The 18,319-nt window shown below is 40.4% G+C and overlaps 1 protein-coding gene across 1 annotated transcript in view; it reads left to right on the plus strand.

Moving 5' to 3' along the window:
• Window positions 1-13,856, plus strand: part of LOC139647843 (CUB and sushi domain-containing protein 3-like) — a 221,515-nt gene extending 207,659 nt beyond the window's left edge. The window contains 8 exon segments of the mRNA XM_071523829.1: window positions 2,644-2,755; window positions 7,167-7,346; window positions 8,056-8,121; window positions 9,779-9,937; window positions 10,478-10,590; window positions 11,371-11,458; window positions 12,814-12,955; window positions 13,697-13,856. Of these exon segments, the coding sequence (XP_071379930.1) occupies window positions 2,644-2,755; window positions 7,167-7,346; window positions 8,056-8,121; window positions 9,779-9,937; window positions 10,478-10,590; window positions 11,371-11,458; window positions 12,814-12,955; window positions 13,697-13,856 (1,020 nt within the window).
• Window positions 13,857-18,319: the final 4,463 nt, after the last annotated feature.

Raw genomic sequence — 18,319 nt, forward strand, 5'->3', positions numbered from 1 at the left:
TTCCCTTTCGCCCATTGGAGAGCAGCACATCCTGCAAACTGATAGGTATGGATGGAGGTAGGATGAGAAAATCATTTTGAGCCCACTTAGGTTTGGTTCTCTGGTGTATAGTTTATAGAATATTTTGCATCTCATGGAATGAATAGGTAAAAACCCCACTCAGTGAAAGAATCGGGAAAGCCGAATGAGAGCAAAATGAGATAGAGAATTATCTCCTTTTCAGGCAGTCCAGTGGCTAAATAATTAATCTAAAAGCCAGCTGTCTCTTTTCAGCCACATCTTAGTGGTTTTTAAAGCTTGTCGTCAGCCTAAATCATTACAAAGATAGACCAGTATTTACTCTGCGGTATTTTCCATGTATTTAATTATCTTCTATCACTGTTTTATTTGGCACATGCAAGACTCTGAAAGCCTCTGAAATATGGGAGATACTATACCATACTATAGAACTATACTATACTATACTGCAATAATATACCATACCATACTATAGAACTATACTACCGGTATACCATACCATACCATACCATACCATACCATACCATAGAACTATACTATACTATACTGCAATACTATACCATACCATACTATAGAACTATACTACCGGTATACCATACCATACCATACCATACCATACCATACCATACCATGGAACTATACTATACTATACTGCAATACTATACCATACCATACTATAGAACTATACTATACTATACTATACTATACTGCAATACTATACCATACCATACTATAGAACTATACTACCGGTATACCATACCATACCATACCATACCATACCATACCATGGAACTATACTATACTATACTGCAATACTATACCATACCATACTATAGAACTATACTATACTATACTATACTGCAATAATATACCATACCATACTATAGAACTATACTACCGGTATACTATACCATACCATACCATACCATACCATACCATACCATAGAACTATACTATACTATGCTATGCTATACTATACTATACTGCAATACTATACCATACCATACTATAGAACTATACTATACTGTACTGTACTGTACTATACTGCTGTACTGTACCATACCATACCATATCATACCATACTATAGAACTATACTGTACTGTACTGTACTGTACTATACTGCAATACTGTACCATACCATACCATATCATACCATACCATAGAACTATACTAATTGAACCATACTATACTGTACCATAGAACTATACTATACTAATTGAACCATACTATACTGTACTATTATACTGCAGTACTATACCATACCATAGAACGATACTATACTATACTATACTATACTATACTAGCAGACCACACTATACTGTACCATACTATAGAACTATACTATACTATACTATACTATAGTAAAGAACTATATTATGGTATACTATATTATACTATACTAAACTATACTATACCCCACTATACTATGCCATGTAATTCTATGCCTATGCTATGCTATGCTATGCAATGATATGCTATGCTATGCTATACCCTATTCAGCTCCAAAACTTCCAAGCTCCACAACAAACTTTGAAGCAGAATGGCTACCGTATCTGACTGAGAGGCAGAGCTAGATGAGTGTGAACCAGAGGCACCATTTCAAAGCCAGCGGCTCTACAGTGTGCCCTGTACTTAGTCCCTTTTCAAATGGACAGTTCCCAAAGCGTGCTCCATGTGGAATCATTGTGTATTCCTTTGGATGATGTTATGTGGATGCAAGGACGGAGCAGTGAACAGCGTATATTTCATCCCAGCAGGACGCACAGGAGACAACCAGCTGGCTTTCTCTCTCCATCCTTCTTCTTCTTCTTCTTCTTCATCTTCTTCTTTCTCTCTCTCTCTCTCTCTCTCTCTCTCTCCTCTCTCTCTCTCTCTCTCTCTCTCTCTCTGTCTGAAGCATTCTTACATACATCTGTCATCTGACATTTACAGGATGTGTGTTTAAAAACATGGATATGTCAGTAATATATCTACTGCATTATGTATACTGTGTGTGTAAAACGTGTAATGTTGGAATTCATCATAGTCATATAAATTGTTATTATAACCATTGGTGCATACTCCATAGCTCCCTTGAGTTGCTTTCAGTGGGTAGATTTCATTTTCTCTCCTCCCTGTTGCATTTAAAGTGTCACTTACCCGTTAAGTGCAAACACTTTCTTCAAAACATTCAGTAGAATATCTGATATGAAAGTCCCCAATTTGTCCCAAATGAAAGCAAAAGCATATTATTTGGACCACTGATTGTAATGGTGTAGGCGTAATGCATTGGTAAACAATTTCAACACTGATTGACTGACACTAGTGGATGACAAAATCCTATGTACTTAAACAGTGGAATTTGGATGGTGGCTGAAAATGATCATATAAGAGAACTGTTCAATGAACTGTACAATGAACTCTACTTACTCACTTCCCGATACCTGCGTATCACTTTGGAACATAGGCCATCGCCTCTAGCAATGGCCTCCATCCGCCTCCACACACTACAAATAATCATTAAAAAAACCTTTAGTATGCAGTATTTCTTCCAAGCTCTTCAGACTTGATGCCGGAGGCCTATTGACATTCGCATCAGTGTATTGACCCCCTCTGCTGTGTGTGTGGTATCTTTTTGTGAACAGGTGGGCAGCAGAGTGGACTTCCAGTGTCAACAGGGACACCTACTGCAAGGCTCCACCACCAGGCTCTGTTTGCCAGAACTCACCTGGACCGGCAGCCAGCCCACCTGTATCCGTGAGTGGTTGTTCCTCGCTCTCCATCACTGCCTCTTTCTCCTTCTCTCTCTATCTTTATATCTCTCTCCCTGCCTCTCTCTGTCTTTCTCTACCCCTCCTGGCGTCTCATCACTTGTTTATCCACTTTCTTGGCTACTCAGACACTCTCCTTTCTCTCCCTCCATTCCCCCCCTCTCTCTCTCTCTCTCCCTCTCTCTCCCTCTCTCTCTCTCCTCTCTCTCTCTCTCTCTCTCTTCTCTCTCTCTCTCTCTCTCTCTCTCTCTCTCTCTCTCTCTCTCTCTCTCTCTCTCTGTCTCTGCTTCACTCCCCTATTACTTCTCTCACTCGCTCATCTCTTCCATAACCTTTGGCCTCCCAGTAGATTGCAGCTCACGCCTCAATCAACCTGCCATTTCCAGTCATTGTCAGAGCGAGGTGTTGACCATGATTACTGTCATTCTGTCTGAACTGTCTGAACTGTCGACCAACACCAAACCAGGGCCGCACAGTTCAGGCTACTTGGTTTGCCTCGCTGCCCGGTTTTCTAGATTGCAGTGTATTCCAATATCTCCAGGGACTCTCTTTCACCTCTGTTTTATTGTGGAAATAATTCCATTCACTTGCGGTGTACTGAAAACAAGAAATAATCAAGACTCTCTTGACTTTATATTCAAAATCTTGTCATTTGAATTAGATATTTCGATGTGTCCAGCCATTTGACAGAGTGCCAAATCTGTGATTTTTTTTTTTTCTTCTTCATTCTTACCTTGCACTCCACAAACACTCCAGCTGTATGATGGTAAGGGAATTTAAATGATATTTTGTAATCTTGATTTCATAACCAGCCCAAGATGTAATACCCAGCGGAATTTCCCAGAGAGATTTGTGCTGAGGAAGCAGAAACATCGTAATACCTAGCCTTCACAGCCTGCCTGATCTTTCTACTGCACTGCAGTGCGTGCGTGTGTGTGTGTGTGTGTGTGTGGGTGGGTGGGTGGGTGTATAGATGGATAGTGGTGTCTCTGTGAATCTTTTCATATGGGCATACTGTCTTTGTGTTGTGCTTGTGTATGTGTGTGCATGAGAGACTGTGCGTGTGTGTGAGTGGGTAAATGAGTATGGTTATGTATATATATTTAAGTAGGAGTGCTTTTGTATAGTTCTGAGAGCCTGTGTCAGACCTGGGTCAAAATAGGGTCATAAATCCTCTAAAATACCTTTCTGTATGATTAAATGGTCTTCTGCTACAGCAAAGCCACTTAAATGGATTCAAAAGTGTGAAGCCCACCAATCTTTCACTCCTGGCTAAAGCCGAAAGAACTTGGAGGGGGATTATAGATACAATGGATCTAATGGACACAATGGATATAAGTCAGAGTTAAAGATCGTTAGATACTAATCAGGTTACCATTCTATCGGGTTAACATTTTAGCTTAATTGCAGAGCGGCTGCCGTCTAAAAATTGGAAAGGGTACAGATTCATACGTCTACCTACTGGATTCTTGGTGGATTGCTTTTATAAAAATAGCCTCTATTTTTTTAGATAAGCATGCCAAGGTAGGACAAGGCACCGATTCATACCCTACTTAGCAGATACTCCGCACGTAGGTGTTTTAAATTTCTGTTTGCTTGTGTTCTTTTGAATGTCAAAACCAGCATGCGCCACTGACTAAGTGACCGCTAAATATGAAGAATTAGTCAGGCAGGACAGCTAGGAATGCGAGCGATACCACCTGTCTGCCTAAAGGAAACAGAGAATACTCGCAGGCTAAGAAACGCACTGTCTGTAACGGTTTGTCAGTTAACTTTGCCCACTTGACCGTGGTCTGGTATTGCTGTCTGCATCCAGCTAACCTTCTTGGCTCGCACAGAAATCCATCACCTGAGCTGTCTCTGCGCGTCTGCCTCTATCTGTCTCTATCTGTCTGTCTGCGTCCTTAACTGATGCACTCTATCTCTATCGGAGACATCAACGTTGAACTCAGAATGAGCATTGCGTGCCGTTGTGTAAGAGAAAACGTACAAGTCTCTTTTGAGGCCTCGTGTAATCTCAGGAGTAAAGCTTGGCACGCTGCTTGAAGTGTAAATAAACATGGCACTGTAAACAGAATTTGATGAGGGATATGACATGCCTTTGATACAACAATTCATAGCGTTGTAAGTGTCTTCAGTATTCATGGTCTACAACTTTACAACCACCCTGGACATGTGCTGACAGTTTGTCGTTTTAAAAGGGTTGCTTACACTTGTGCTCAGACAGCGAGAAGAGAGGCTGTTTTTTTTTTTTTTGGGTTTGTTTTCTCTTTTTTTCCTCTTCTCCAGACTCAATGTATACATTAACTAATAATGCATCTCTTGTGTCTTGCAATGTAAAACAGATAGCACATGAGCAATCCTCATGAATAAGTTCAACTCATTTAAAAAGCTCTAGGCAGCGCACGCAGTCGACAAGCGTCGTTCATTTGCTTTGTTCATCAGTCACTCTGCATGTATACATAGCCACTGTGTTGCTGAGTGTGCAGCTTTGTTTAGGTTATTTTGCAGCATTTCTCTTTTTCTACATAATGTATAGAGGATAATTAAATGCAATTATTGTGCAGCTGCTATATTTCAACCTGCGACATTTGTTTGTGTCACCAGAACTCATGAATTCAGTAAGGCTGGGTATTGGCAAGGACCTCACGATACGATACGTATCACGATACATTGCGATACGATACATATTGTGATACATTGCAATACTCTACATAATTTACTGAAAATTTAAAAATGAAAGCTGAAGCTGAAAATACAACTTTCTGTGTACCACCTGGGTAGTCTAATATATACATCACATTATATTGATAACTCAGCGGACAAATTGAGTCAAAACTATTTAATTCAAAGGGATTTGAGGGAAATTTAAGGACATTTAAAAACATGAATTTTTTTTTATGTATCAATATGAGGGGCTGGAAAATCGATACAGTATCAGGGAAAAAAATATTGCAGTACTCAGCTGTATCGATTTTTTTGCACAGCCCTAGAATTCAGCGTACCTGCTTCAGTTTCTAAGTCTTATTTTAGAGAGCAGTTACGCATTCATGTCTAAAAACATGCATACACACACTTTCGCATTCATGCACACTCACGTACAGTACACAACCCCAAACACCAACCAGGAGGAATATCTGCAGGAGGGAATAAAGATTTACAGTCAGCCAGCCTCACACACACACACACACACACACACACACACACACACACATGTACACACACACACACACATACACACACACACACACACACCGCTGACAATCAGCCACCCCCCAGGATGTTGTCCCTCTTTCTCTCCCACAGTCTCCTTCTCTTTGATGAAGCCCAGAAAGTTTCTTTCATCCTGGCTGTTTCCTTCCACGCCCTATCGCCACTAATGTCATTAAGACGCCATGAAGGGCCGATTTGGTGCCGTGACTCACTAGCAGCTGTCTCCCATTTGACAGCTGGCAACTTATTCATTCAGTCACAAGCTGCAAAATTATTTTGTTTATTCTCATGTTGCCGCCGATGCCTCAGAGCCTGAATGTTCAACCTCTCAGTGTTCTGGGGTGCGGGGGCCTTTCGAGGCCCTCTTTAAGCTGATTGATTTGCATATTTTTTGTTTTGCAGAGAGTTTGTTGATGTGAAAAATTAGGCTAAGCACACTCATTCCACTCATGAGAAAATGAAAATACTTAATATTGTCAATAAGAGGCTGGTGTTTTGGCAACGCAGCCGTAACAGCTTTTGTCCCTGGTTTCTAATTCAGCTGAAGTTTATATAAGCTGTGCTCTTCAGAGCTATCGATTTAGAAAAGAAGTTGAGCCATTGAAATCAGGTGTCACTACTGTAGCTCCTTGTGTTTCCACTTAGAATAAGCTAATGTAGACAGGTAACACATACATATCTAGATAGCATTGTTATGTAATATTTGATTGAAGGAAGTCGAAACTGAATCACCGTCTTAAAGAAGTTCTACATCCTACACTTACATTTCAAAGTCTTTGTCCCTTTCCCATGACCCCACACTCTCCAGGTTAAACTAGCCCCGAGACTTCTACAAATCCACTTAGTTGATGTTTTGACTTTATTTTGAGCCCCCTTAGTTTTGCAGGTAGATTCATTCCAAAACGTGCTCAAGATTCATTACGGAAAGAAACGAGGCATATTTAAAGTGTCAGCGTGCTCCCTAAATAGCTCCCTGGACTCATTTAGATTGTAACAAGTGCAAGTGTGCCCTTCCTCATCGCCTGCTTCCCTCTGACCCTCCTTCCACCCCCCACCCCCTCTCTCTCTCTCTCTCTCTGTCTCTCTCCCCAGTGACTGCCTAATTATCTCCCCGTCAATGCATGTCTGCCTCCATTAGTACGTGTTTGTGCCCTAATGTTGCCTGCCCTCTGCCTCCCCTCCAGCCCACTCCTGCAAGCAGCCGCGGAGCCCGGCCAACGCCGACGTGGTGGGTCTGGACCTGCCCTCCTACGGCTACACCCTGGTGTACACCTGTCAGCACGGCTATTTCCTCTCCGGGGGTTCAGAGCACCGCGTCTGCCGCTCCGACGGCAGCTGGACCGGCAAGGTGCCCGTCTGCAGAAGTAGGTGGTCGGCCGAGGTCTGCGGGGGGGCGGGAGAGCGGGGGAAGAGGATGAGCTAAAAGGGTTCACGGGGAGTGTTTGTGTGTGTACGGGTGGAGGGAAGGGGCGGGGAGGAGAGGGTATACTTAATCTAGGCATATGGAGGGATATGTGTATATCAGGGTGGAAAGAGGGGCTTGGGGTGTGTGTGTGTTATTTTGCCAGTTGTGAAAGTTTACATCTGTTTCTTGTTCACATTAGATACTGTAAAGACAGTTCATAATAAGATGATGTCACATATCTTTAAATAGAGCTGTGAAATACACAAGAAAACAACAAACTGAATATATAGAAATCTCTTCTAGGCGACAATACTCACATTACCTACTGACTGCTCAACACTAGGGATGTCAAATTAAGCACTAAATGAATATGATCAAATATCATGTGGTTGCTATGATATTTTCCATACCCTCTGTATTACTATACTGTCATCTATTTGTGGTATGTCTGCATGCTTTGAGAGTTTTTGCAACTGTGCTGATCTGAAGATGCGTGTGGTTAGAATTGAGCCACCAGAGGGTTATGAAACAGCAAGCCGAGGAAAAGTTATATGCAGGCAACATGTAACAGTTGAGCAGTGTTTATTTTTTTGCAACATCCTCAGGGTGTTAAGCCTTGCTTTTTATCGATGCATTTTTGTGACATGCATATTAATGTTCTCCTGCAGTCGGTTCCAAATCACATGAGAAAACTGTCAAGCCAATACCAGGGACGCCGAGCCCTAAAATAAATGGTAAGTATCGACTAGCATAAACAGCGACACTGGTAGCCATCACAGCAGTCATCAGTCCTGCCCCTATCCTGCTGTAGCACTAGTGTCTGCTGTGGGAAATTCCTGCCTGGAACAAAATAATCAGTATGTACTGTATTAGCGCACAACTCCTGTCTCACAGACAGCTGGATACCATCCCTTACACTCTGCTCAGTGGTGCAGTTACAGCTCTATAGTAGTGCAGCACATTTACAGTGAGACATTGTCTTCTACAGTGGCTAAATATGCATGTATCTCTATCCAAATTGTACAAATTATGTGTCTTCCTGTCTTTATAGCCTCTTGGTCCTAGTACTGTACCTCAAAATTGGCATATCTTACAGTACATGGCAGAAAACTAGTAGTACTGTGCTTTCAGTAACCCTTGCTTTTGCAGTCACAGAAGTACTGTGTTTTCCTGGTAAATACATGGTATGAATAGTAAATTACTAAATAATTACAACTGGAACTAAGGTAGTAAATACCTTGAATATAATCACATAATTCCAAGGAAATTAGGCTACTGAAGGAACAATCTTGTAGGTACTGAAGGTTTATATTTGCAGTATCCCAAATTTAACTGTGTACTTTCAGTACCTACAAGATAATTCCTGGAATCAATGGGTAATAGAGAAGGTGTTTCTATGGAATTTCCCTAGGAATTGCGTTATTACACTTGGGTTGTTAGCATCCTAAACCTGTAACGACTGTAGTTACTTGAACTGATGAGTAATACCAATCATTTTAAGTAATTCAGCTGCTTCTAAGTATTTACCCACATAGTTATAGCTGTCAATACTTGGTAACTTACCATCTATTTACCCTGGTGTATACCTAGTACTTAGGGTGACTGTAATAGGAGGGTTGCCAAGTTCTTTTAAAACACCAAACTAGAGTAGAGCTGATTAAATGAATTACATTGGTAATATATACCATTCACGTCAACGAGACAGCTGTGATGCATAAAAAGATTTATCAAAATCTGTAGCTATTAAAAAAGTTATTTAACCACATCGTTCAAGTTCTGCAGAGTTCACAGAGCGTATCCAGAGTTTGCTATCAGAACGTGCTTAATTATCAATTGCTCACATTTTCACAGCATATAAACATCATATTACTCCAATAGAATTAAAAGATTGTTATCAGCTGTTTGATATGTTGACACAACCGCCTCGCTAATTACCAGCTATTGCAGCGTGGGCGCAACAATTCGGCTTGCATTAAGTATGTGATTTTTGAGTTGATGTTTCTCAAAAAAGTAAAATGTTAGAGACAGCTTGATTGAAGTGATAACTTCTGCACTTTGATACCTATGCATTTATTTGTTCGATGAGTTTTGACTCTCAGAAATTACTAATTATGTTCTGTATTCAGTATACCTGTAATTACTTCACCTGCTGCATTAATGCGCTATTTTCCCATCTTGTTTTATGACATTTGTTAGTTGTTAGTGCACATTTTTGTATTTTAATATAAGTGATTAATGCACTTTCAAATAGTTTGTGTTGACATCTGGCTAACAAATAGGAGAAACAGTAATTATATATGCTGATTTCTTTTTGTCAAATGACAAAAATCTATTTTTCCTCTGTTTTATGGCATTTAATGGATTTTCTCTTGCTGTTTTCCTTTCACATAGTTCCTGATGACGTCTTTGCCCCTGATTTTGTCTGGAAGGGTTCTTACGATTACAAGGGCCAGAAGCAGCCCATGACTTTGACAATCACAAGCTTTAATGCCACGACGGGAAAAGTCAATGTAACTTTAACCGACAGTAGCATGGAGTTTCTGCTCTCTGGTGAGTCATCTATAAATCATCTGTCTTCCACTTCCTCCCCCCTCGCCTCCTCTCTCCTCCTCTCACTACCTCGGCGTGTCACTTTCATTTATTTTGTGGGTGCCTCACGTCAATCAGTCAATCACTAAATGATCTCATGCATGAGAGTGGAAATTAACTATTGGCTCTAAAGACGGATGTATTAGTCTGCGCTGACTGACTGGCTGACTGCTCACTGAAGAGTCTCTCATCTCTTTCCCTCCTCGCTCTGCTTTTTTTCCTCATCTGCTTTCTCGCCGCGTCCATCTTCTCTTCTCTTCTCTTTTCTTCTCTTCTCTTCTCTTCTCTTCTCTTCTCTTCTCTTCTCTTCTCTTCTCTTCTCTTCTCTTCTCTTCTCTTCTTTTCTCTCCTCTCCCCTTTTTCTCTGTTATATCTTCCTCTCTTCATTTCTCTGTGCTGCTATTTGGCCACCTTTTCTTTTCTCTTTCTGTCCTACCTCTTGTCTCATCTCTCTATTTCCATCTTTTCTCCTATCATCTGTTGTCCTCCTCCTCCCTGTAGGAGTGTACAAGCGCCAGGAGGCACGCTTAATGCTCCTGCTGTACCAGATGAGAGCGCTGGCCCACAGCTCCTTCAGCAGGATTACCGACGAGACCTGGGCAATGGACGGATTTGTGAGTATGCACAGGAATTTGGAGGTAGCGGCCAGTGATCTTTTGAAAATACCCAGGGCCTGTGACTGTCTTTGTCACGCACGTTTTATATTTTTTATACTCAGTCTGACCGACAAGTAGATTATTTGGCTGTAGCTACTTGGATGCCAATAACTAAGCCTGCCTGGGACTGAATCAAGTCAACATTTTCCTCATCATTACAGTTTTTTGTCATTCTTCTTACCGTGCCAAGAAAGACAAAAATCATAATAAATGAGGAGACAGTGTGACAATAAATAAAATAGTACTTTCTTGGTTATTTTCTACTTTGTTTACATACGTTTACAGTGGCTGTACATCAGTTGCACTAGGTTCTCTGTCTATGAACCGTCTCAGCATCCCGCTTTGACAATTTGCTGAATAGGCACAGACACATACCTGACATCTCAGGGACCTGCAATGACTATAGACAATTTTTGTTGGTGTGGAATTGAAGTTTCTCCACTAAAATAAACTTCAAGGTCCACTTAATAACAAAGTGTGACAGGCAACCACGCTCCCACCGAGCTGTTGATAGTGTACCGTACAGCCGCTGGAGGTGGTTCAAAGAACAAAGATGTTATTTTTGAATGTAGCATAAGAGAATGTGTTGACTGTCTTATTAAATATATATACTTTATGATGTGGTAGAGGAGATGTGACACTCCTCACGTCCTCAGGAAAATCAAAGTTTATTCATTTAGCTGAAACACAATGTTCTGTTTCTCTAGCTAAATCTGTTGTTTTTTTTCTCTCTGCTAGGTTTCAGCTGAGCCGGAGGGCGGCAGCTATGTGTTCCAAGGCTTTATACAGGGTAAAGACTATGGACAGTTTGGACTACAGAGACTTGGTATGTGTCTTTCCCCAAAAAACAGTACAAAGTCCCATTGGCATTTGTCACTGTGCCTCTGCTTCCATTATAAGATTTGCACAAGAACAGAAAGCCTGATTTTTAATTCTCTCTTTATGGTAAATCTATTTGTTTTTATGACTGTCTGAACATCATCCGATTCCATGTGATTTCTCCCTGTTTAGACAGCCATGAAAAGATCTGTGCCACATACAGATTTTCTCTTCAGACCCTCAGTGTCACTTTGAGATACATTGCCCTCCTCCAATTCATCACAAAGAGAATAGACATGGGACATTTTACGAGAACACAACTGTAATAACTCAATTTATTTAAAATAATGTTTGTTAAACTACAGGTTGGGACCCAAAAGGGGTCTTGGGTTTCCTCCTGGTGAGTCGTAGTATGTTTGAACAAGTCTAGGGTCCTAGGTAAACACTGAATTTATGCAATTTGTAAAGGTTTAAGAACCCCTGCTTTTAAAAAAACAATAAAGCTACTGTATATTTGCTCCAAATTGACAGCCTACAATATACAGTCAGTTGCCCCTGACACCAGTTGTCAACCACGTCGCCACAACCATACGGCCCAAAGCAGATTGTCCCTTCCATATTATCGTCCTTCATTTCCTCCTGCTCAGCATTGTTATTGTTATCATCTCATGATTGTCTTCAGCGAGATTATCGCAGCCATGGTGATCGTTATCACCGTGATCATTTATCGTTTTTGTCATACATGGTCGCTGTCTTCACCCACTTGCCACTGCGTCTGCCGCTCGTCATCATCATGATCCTCTTCCTCCTCCTCATCATCATCAGTCATCATTACCATCAACACCACCAGATGATACGTACGCTTCTATTATATGTTGTTTCTCCACCGTGTTTATTGCATTCTGTGCTGTGTTCTGGATCTGAATATCCTGAATATGTTAAGGATGAATGTACTGAAGCTGAAGGGTGGAAGTAATTAATAATAATAATAATTTAATAATAATAATTGTTTTGTGTACTTGTACTTCTTAGAGTATTAAAGTCAGTAATATTACTTAAGTACGTTTTTACTAAAGTATTGTACTTCACTACATTTTAAATCACATCTATTACAGAATATACATTTTGTGGCTCTCCATCAGCATCTAATAATGTTTTCTTTTCTAAAAAGTAACTCAGTAACTTTTACTCTGATTGCATCTTAAATGAGCTACTTTTTACTTAAGTAGATTTTTACACCGTAATTGTACTTCTACTTTAGTAAAATATCAGCGAAGTAACACTACTTGTACTTGAGTAGGGAATTCTAGTCTTTCCCCCACTGCTGAAGCTGTCTAAATATAATGGCTCCACTCTTCCCAGGTATGAGCGTGAGAGAGAATGTGACACTCACTGACCCAGAAACCAACGGCTCCACCAACAGCAGCTCTGTTGCCGTCGCTATCCTCGTGCCTTTCTTTGCCCTCATCTTCGCAGGCCTCGGCTTCTATCTCTACAAGCAGCGGTACGTGGGATTCATTTGTATCCCGGTGTCTCCCATGTTGGCTTGGGACCCAAGTATAGTCGCTAGTCTATATCTGATGGCTCCCCGCGTGAAAAAGGAGGTAATATGTTTTCACGAGCCTGGGTCCCAGGTTGAGACTAGGAGTTTGTTATTTAGGTCCGGCGTCGGAAAAAGTTTTCAAAACCCAGATTCATGTAGATGTTTGTTTGTACAGTCGCAGCCAAATCAAATGCACATGAAGATAGTACACTGTGGCCCAGTTCAGCAGCCCGCTTACTGTAGATAGGTTCCTTACAGGATAGGTTTCTGTGTGAGGCTTCAAAGCATGATGCAATCTCAGTCAACATATTACTGGCCAAAATGCACGGAATTGCATCATACGTTGAGCATTTTAAATGAGAGCAACTTGGATATAATATTTACTGTATGTACATTATGCATGTATGTATGTATGAATGCACATGGATGGATGGATGGATATTGGCTTTGAGTCTTAAATTGAATGAATTATCACAAAGAACAGTACATGCACGTAGAACCCCCCGACACGCACTCATGTTAATTACCAGTGAACTGGCACAGGGCTATTCTGGCTGCTTTTTTTTTTTTAAACAATAATTACAATTCACCCTCATTTACCTACTGCAGCTGTCCACACCAAAATAATGGAAACAAGGATTGGAAAGAGGGGGGGGGGAGGATACTGTCTCTCAACTAATATGCAACCTCCTTCTTTTCCAGGAAAACAGATAAAGCGCAGTACACAGGATGTTCTGTCCACGAGAACAACAATGGCCAAGCCACTTTCGAGAATCCCATGTACAACACAAACACAAAAGCTGCTGAGGGGAAAGTCGTCCGCTTTGACCCCAATCTCAACACCGTCTGCACCATGGTTTGATGTCAGCTCCAGTATGAGAGAAAGGGAGAGAGAGAGAGAAACAAAGAGCGAAAGAGAGAATAAAGAGAATTGTCCTTGTTTGCTTAACATGAATATATATATAGAGACATATATTTATATTTTCCCTGTTTCTGATGACATGCAACACACACCGAAAGAACCGCTCAGAAACATAAAGCACACTTTTCAGCAACGGTTACGGCAGTTGCATTTAATCATGCACAGAAGGCAAGAGATAAAAGAGAGAGAGGAAGGGGAGGTCCCACACCTTTCCACATCTTCCCGTAGTTTGGTGAAGAGAAGTGTTCTTTCTTTACACTCTGTGAGTGTTGGCTTTATGAGTAAAAGAGCCTCTGGCATATAGATAAATAGAGTATTTTATGCTCTGTAGTATAAATAGAGGGGTTTATTTCACAATGCCAAACCAAAAGTTTAAACTTTTTCTTTCCAGTAGTACAGCCCTGGTCCAGACCCATTTGTTTTGGTCTTAGTCTCACATTCATATTATCTTGATCTTGAAGTATTTTCTCTTATGGAGGTGCTGAGCCTCTCAACTGTGAGTTGAGAATCTGTAGGTCTATTTTCTGAGCAGTTCAAAGTTCTTTGGTCAATTATACCTTAATTGGATGTTACCTCCCACTGACAAAATATATAGCCAGGGATTGAATTATCAAAGTATAGTACAGTTTTTTTGAGTGCCATGGGGAACGCTATAGGGCTTTTATTGTTACAGTGCAGGTTCTCCAACTACAGTACAGTACAGTTTCTTTATGAGAGTTACAGCCAACGTTAGGGGTTTATTATCAAGGTGTGTGCAATGATTTTCTTTGCAGTTCTATTGGGAACTGAAATATTCTCGTCTTGAGTTTGGGAGTTTTGCCGACTAGTCTGTGAGTCTAGTAAAGGCATACATTTCAGTATGTTTCCGTTATTGGATTAGTTCAGAAGAATTTGAGTTGAGACTGATTCATTTTTAGGTAAAAAAAAAAAAAAAAAGTTGTGTTTTTTTCCCTCAGCTGTGAAACTGTAACGACCATCCGCTTCCGGAATTGAGCGAATTTTGGAGTGAATTAACCCCAGCCCTGAGCCTGTATATGTCAAGCATCTCAAAGTAGGAATTCCTACCTTAATCCTTTCAGACCACATTGAATGACAAGGTTGAGAAAACCTACGGGCCCCAGCGCCTGCTGTCGGCCGGGTTTCCCAGAAGTCTCTTAATGCTTGGATGTCGGTAAGTCGGTGGGCAAAGACGGTAAAAGTCAAGGGGGCAGTTCGAGGCGGGATGAAAGGTTGTGGTGTCATTTTTGTTTAATGCAAATTCTGCCTTATTTAAAGATATATACCGAGAGAGAACAAGTGCTAACCTTCCTATCATCCCCCATGTTCAATTTTAGTAAACTGACCAGCGGTCGTCGTTCTAAAACTCTTTTGGGAAACCGTGCCTTAGTCAGTAAATTCTCGATCAACATTCCTACTCTGAGACACTTGATATATACGGGGTCTTGGCCTATTTTATGGACACCAACTGATACAAATGGTTGTTTTAATGTCTTATTGAACCTTCAGCTTCTACCAACACACCTGTACATTATACATACAAAATTTGCACACTTAAAAATGAGCCGCCATCAATATCTTACTATCATCTGGGTCCAAGTATGTCTTAAAATGAGTAATGAATTCAACACTGTCATCACATTTATATATCATTGCAGTGCCTTGAATACTGTATGGGCATATGTTTTTAAGGAAGACATAACGTTTATTGCATTAGTAATACTGTACATCAGTGTAATTTATCTACACAGTTTGCGATGAGTTGGCTGAGTGATATCAGCCCTCATGATTTATCTAAGAAGAGACGTGTTTGAAAAGCAGCTCATAGTTTCATACTTGTGCATGTCGGCAAAAAGTGATCCAGTATAGCAATTGCTGCTATCGTACTTTGTACCACTATGTTTATTCCTGTCATTGCTGTTACATTTTGTACATTTATACAGTTTTGATACTTGATGGCATTCTCTTTGGCAAGATGTCTTGTGTTATCAATATGTAATATATTTTGCGAGTTCACATTTCTTATGGATGAGAAAAAAATGCATCGGGTAAAAAAAACAATATCTGGCAAGTCAGTCTTACATCAGACTTTGGAGTAGATTAGAATGCTTTTACTTGTACCACACAATGGTCATCTCATTCAAAAACCTGTGTATATGTATATGTACATATTACAAAACTTTTGTAAAGAGATATATTTTTATGCAAATAAAGCATTTGTAAGTTATTGAATATGTTGTGTAAATTTTCACATGTAAATGTCATGTAAGATCAAACAAATGTTTTGTATTTTTTTCTTTATGGGCAATGTATAAATCCTTAATTTATATATAAAATATAAACTCTAATGAACTTTCATGTTGCTATTCTCTTTTATTAATAGAGATGTCAGGGCCTCCTTTAGCCAAAAGTTGCTTAGCACTAATACTGTCTTTGTCCTAGTGACACTGTCAAGTAATACATTGTGACCAATGATGTTTTTGATAAACAAGAAGATTGCTAGTGTGCTCCGTGTTCAGAGTTTAGTACACAGCGGTGTGTTTTTGTGATGATGTTAAAAGTAACATCCAACAAATGGGTGTATTCCTTTTTAAAACACTATTTGATGGCAGTGAAATGGTAGAACATTGTCGCTTTTCACCATGCACACCTCCATAGACGCTGAAAAGCAGCCAATCTGCAACCTTCGCTGCCCTGAGCCGCCTCTGTTGCCACTGTAATTTGAATCTTTTCTCTCTCTTTCTCAGTATCAATAATTGCAAATAGGTAAAATTGCTCCTATTCTTGAAAAGTACGAGCTGTGGCACAGAATGAAATAATAATATCTGAATCCACTTTCCTTTTACACGTAGATGTATTACGAGCATAATTTTTCCTACAGGTCTTCAGAATGGCCAATTTTCAGTGTTCAACTATTCATGATCTCCTTTAGAGGTACAGCAAGTGCAGTAAAAAATGAAAATGCTCTGCCAATGTGAACTGTCATAAGATTATTTTTGACACCGATGATCTTCACATCGAGGTGTTTTGGGAGCCTGTTTTCGCACGAAGCATGTACATTCATCAAGCAAAACTAGTGGGTATCTATATGTGCATATGCAATAGAATACTTGGGAAACTGCATAATTTAGGAAATCAGGAGCATCTAACATACGCGAGGGTAGATCGGAATTGAAATGATCTTCATTTAGGCTTTGAAAGTCTTTGAAACTCGAATACAGTAGATCTATAACAGACATAAAGCAGAGATCAAACAAATGAGAATTGCACAGAGAAACTTCAAACAAAATCTTGGTACCATGTAGAGTTACTGTGACATTGAATATTGATGGAGGATTAGAAATTACAGAAAGGGGAAAAATGCATGAGTCTTCAAACCTCCCTGTGTGATAGACTGCTGAAATAGATGGGTGTTTGCTGCAGAATTGGCAACATAAGGAGGTGACAGATTGTAATGGACATTATGTAACGGAATGAAAGGAAGCAAATGGCAGCAATCAAAAGGGAAGAAATGATCAGCTAGGGAGTGTGACAGTATGAGTATGACAGAATGCTCAATAGAGAAAGCATGAGCGCGCCCCATAGAAATCAAATAACAGGCAGTGGAATGGCTGTAACCAGTTCAATTTAAGACTCAGGTTAAGCGTATACTTTAAAGCCTAATCCTAGGATTTGTGTATGAATTAGAAATATTTGCCAGAAGGATTTTCCATTGAAGTTTCTTCGAGGTCTTATCATGCAGATTTTACCCAAAGGGTGATGATGTAATGTGTGCTGGTGTGAGGCTGAGTGTTTGGATTTAAAAAGAAAAGTGAGATTCTACTAGGTGTCGAAAGGGTTTCCACGAGGAACTTGTATTTATTTGAGTGCTTCACACAACTGTGTCAAACTGGCTGGTGGCTGCTCCTCTCCTCCACACCGTTTGAACCATGTCATCCCACAAATGCTCAATGTAATTGAGATGTGGTGGCTGAGCAGGTCAGTGCCGTAAGTTGATTTCACTGTCCTGCTCAATGGAACCGTTCCTGGGCAGCTGTAGCCTCGCGGCGTGGCCCTGAGCCTGCTGGACAAATCCATTTGCAGGTGCATACACTGGTACAATGAAGAGATGCACCTGACTGGCAGTGATGTTCAGATATCCTGTGGCACTCAAACATCCCTCCGCTTACATCAAGGGGCTGAATGTGGGCTGAATGTGTGCCATGAAAACCTTCACATCATCACCACCCTGCAATGTCGACACATTGCATGACAGATGGATGTGGTTTAGTACATACACTAGTCCTCTCATCGACTTAAAATAACAAGAACTGAATATCCAATAGCCAATGTTTTCACTCCTTGTCCCACCCAACCCACAGTTTGTTGTTTTTAGCTGAGAAGAGTAAAAGTCGGTAAAGTCGTTG

Source organism: Centroberyx affinis, unplaced genomic scaffold (genome assembly GCF_046629955.1).
Source record: "Centroberyx affinis isolate AG114_WGS23_722 - 3 ecotype Tasmania unplaced genomic scaffold, CSIRO-AGI_Caff_v1 ptg000102l_1, whole genome shotgun sequence".
NCBI lineage: Eukaryota > Metazoa > Chordata > Actinopteri > Beryciformes > Berycidae > Centroberyx > Centroberyx affinis.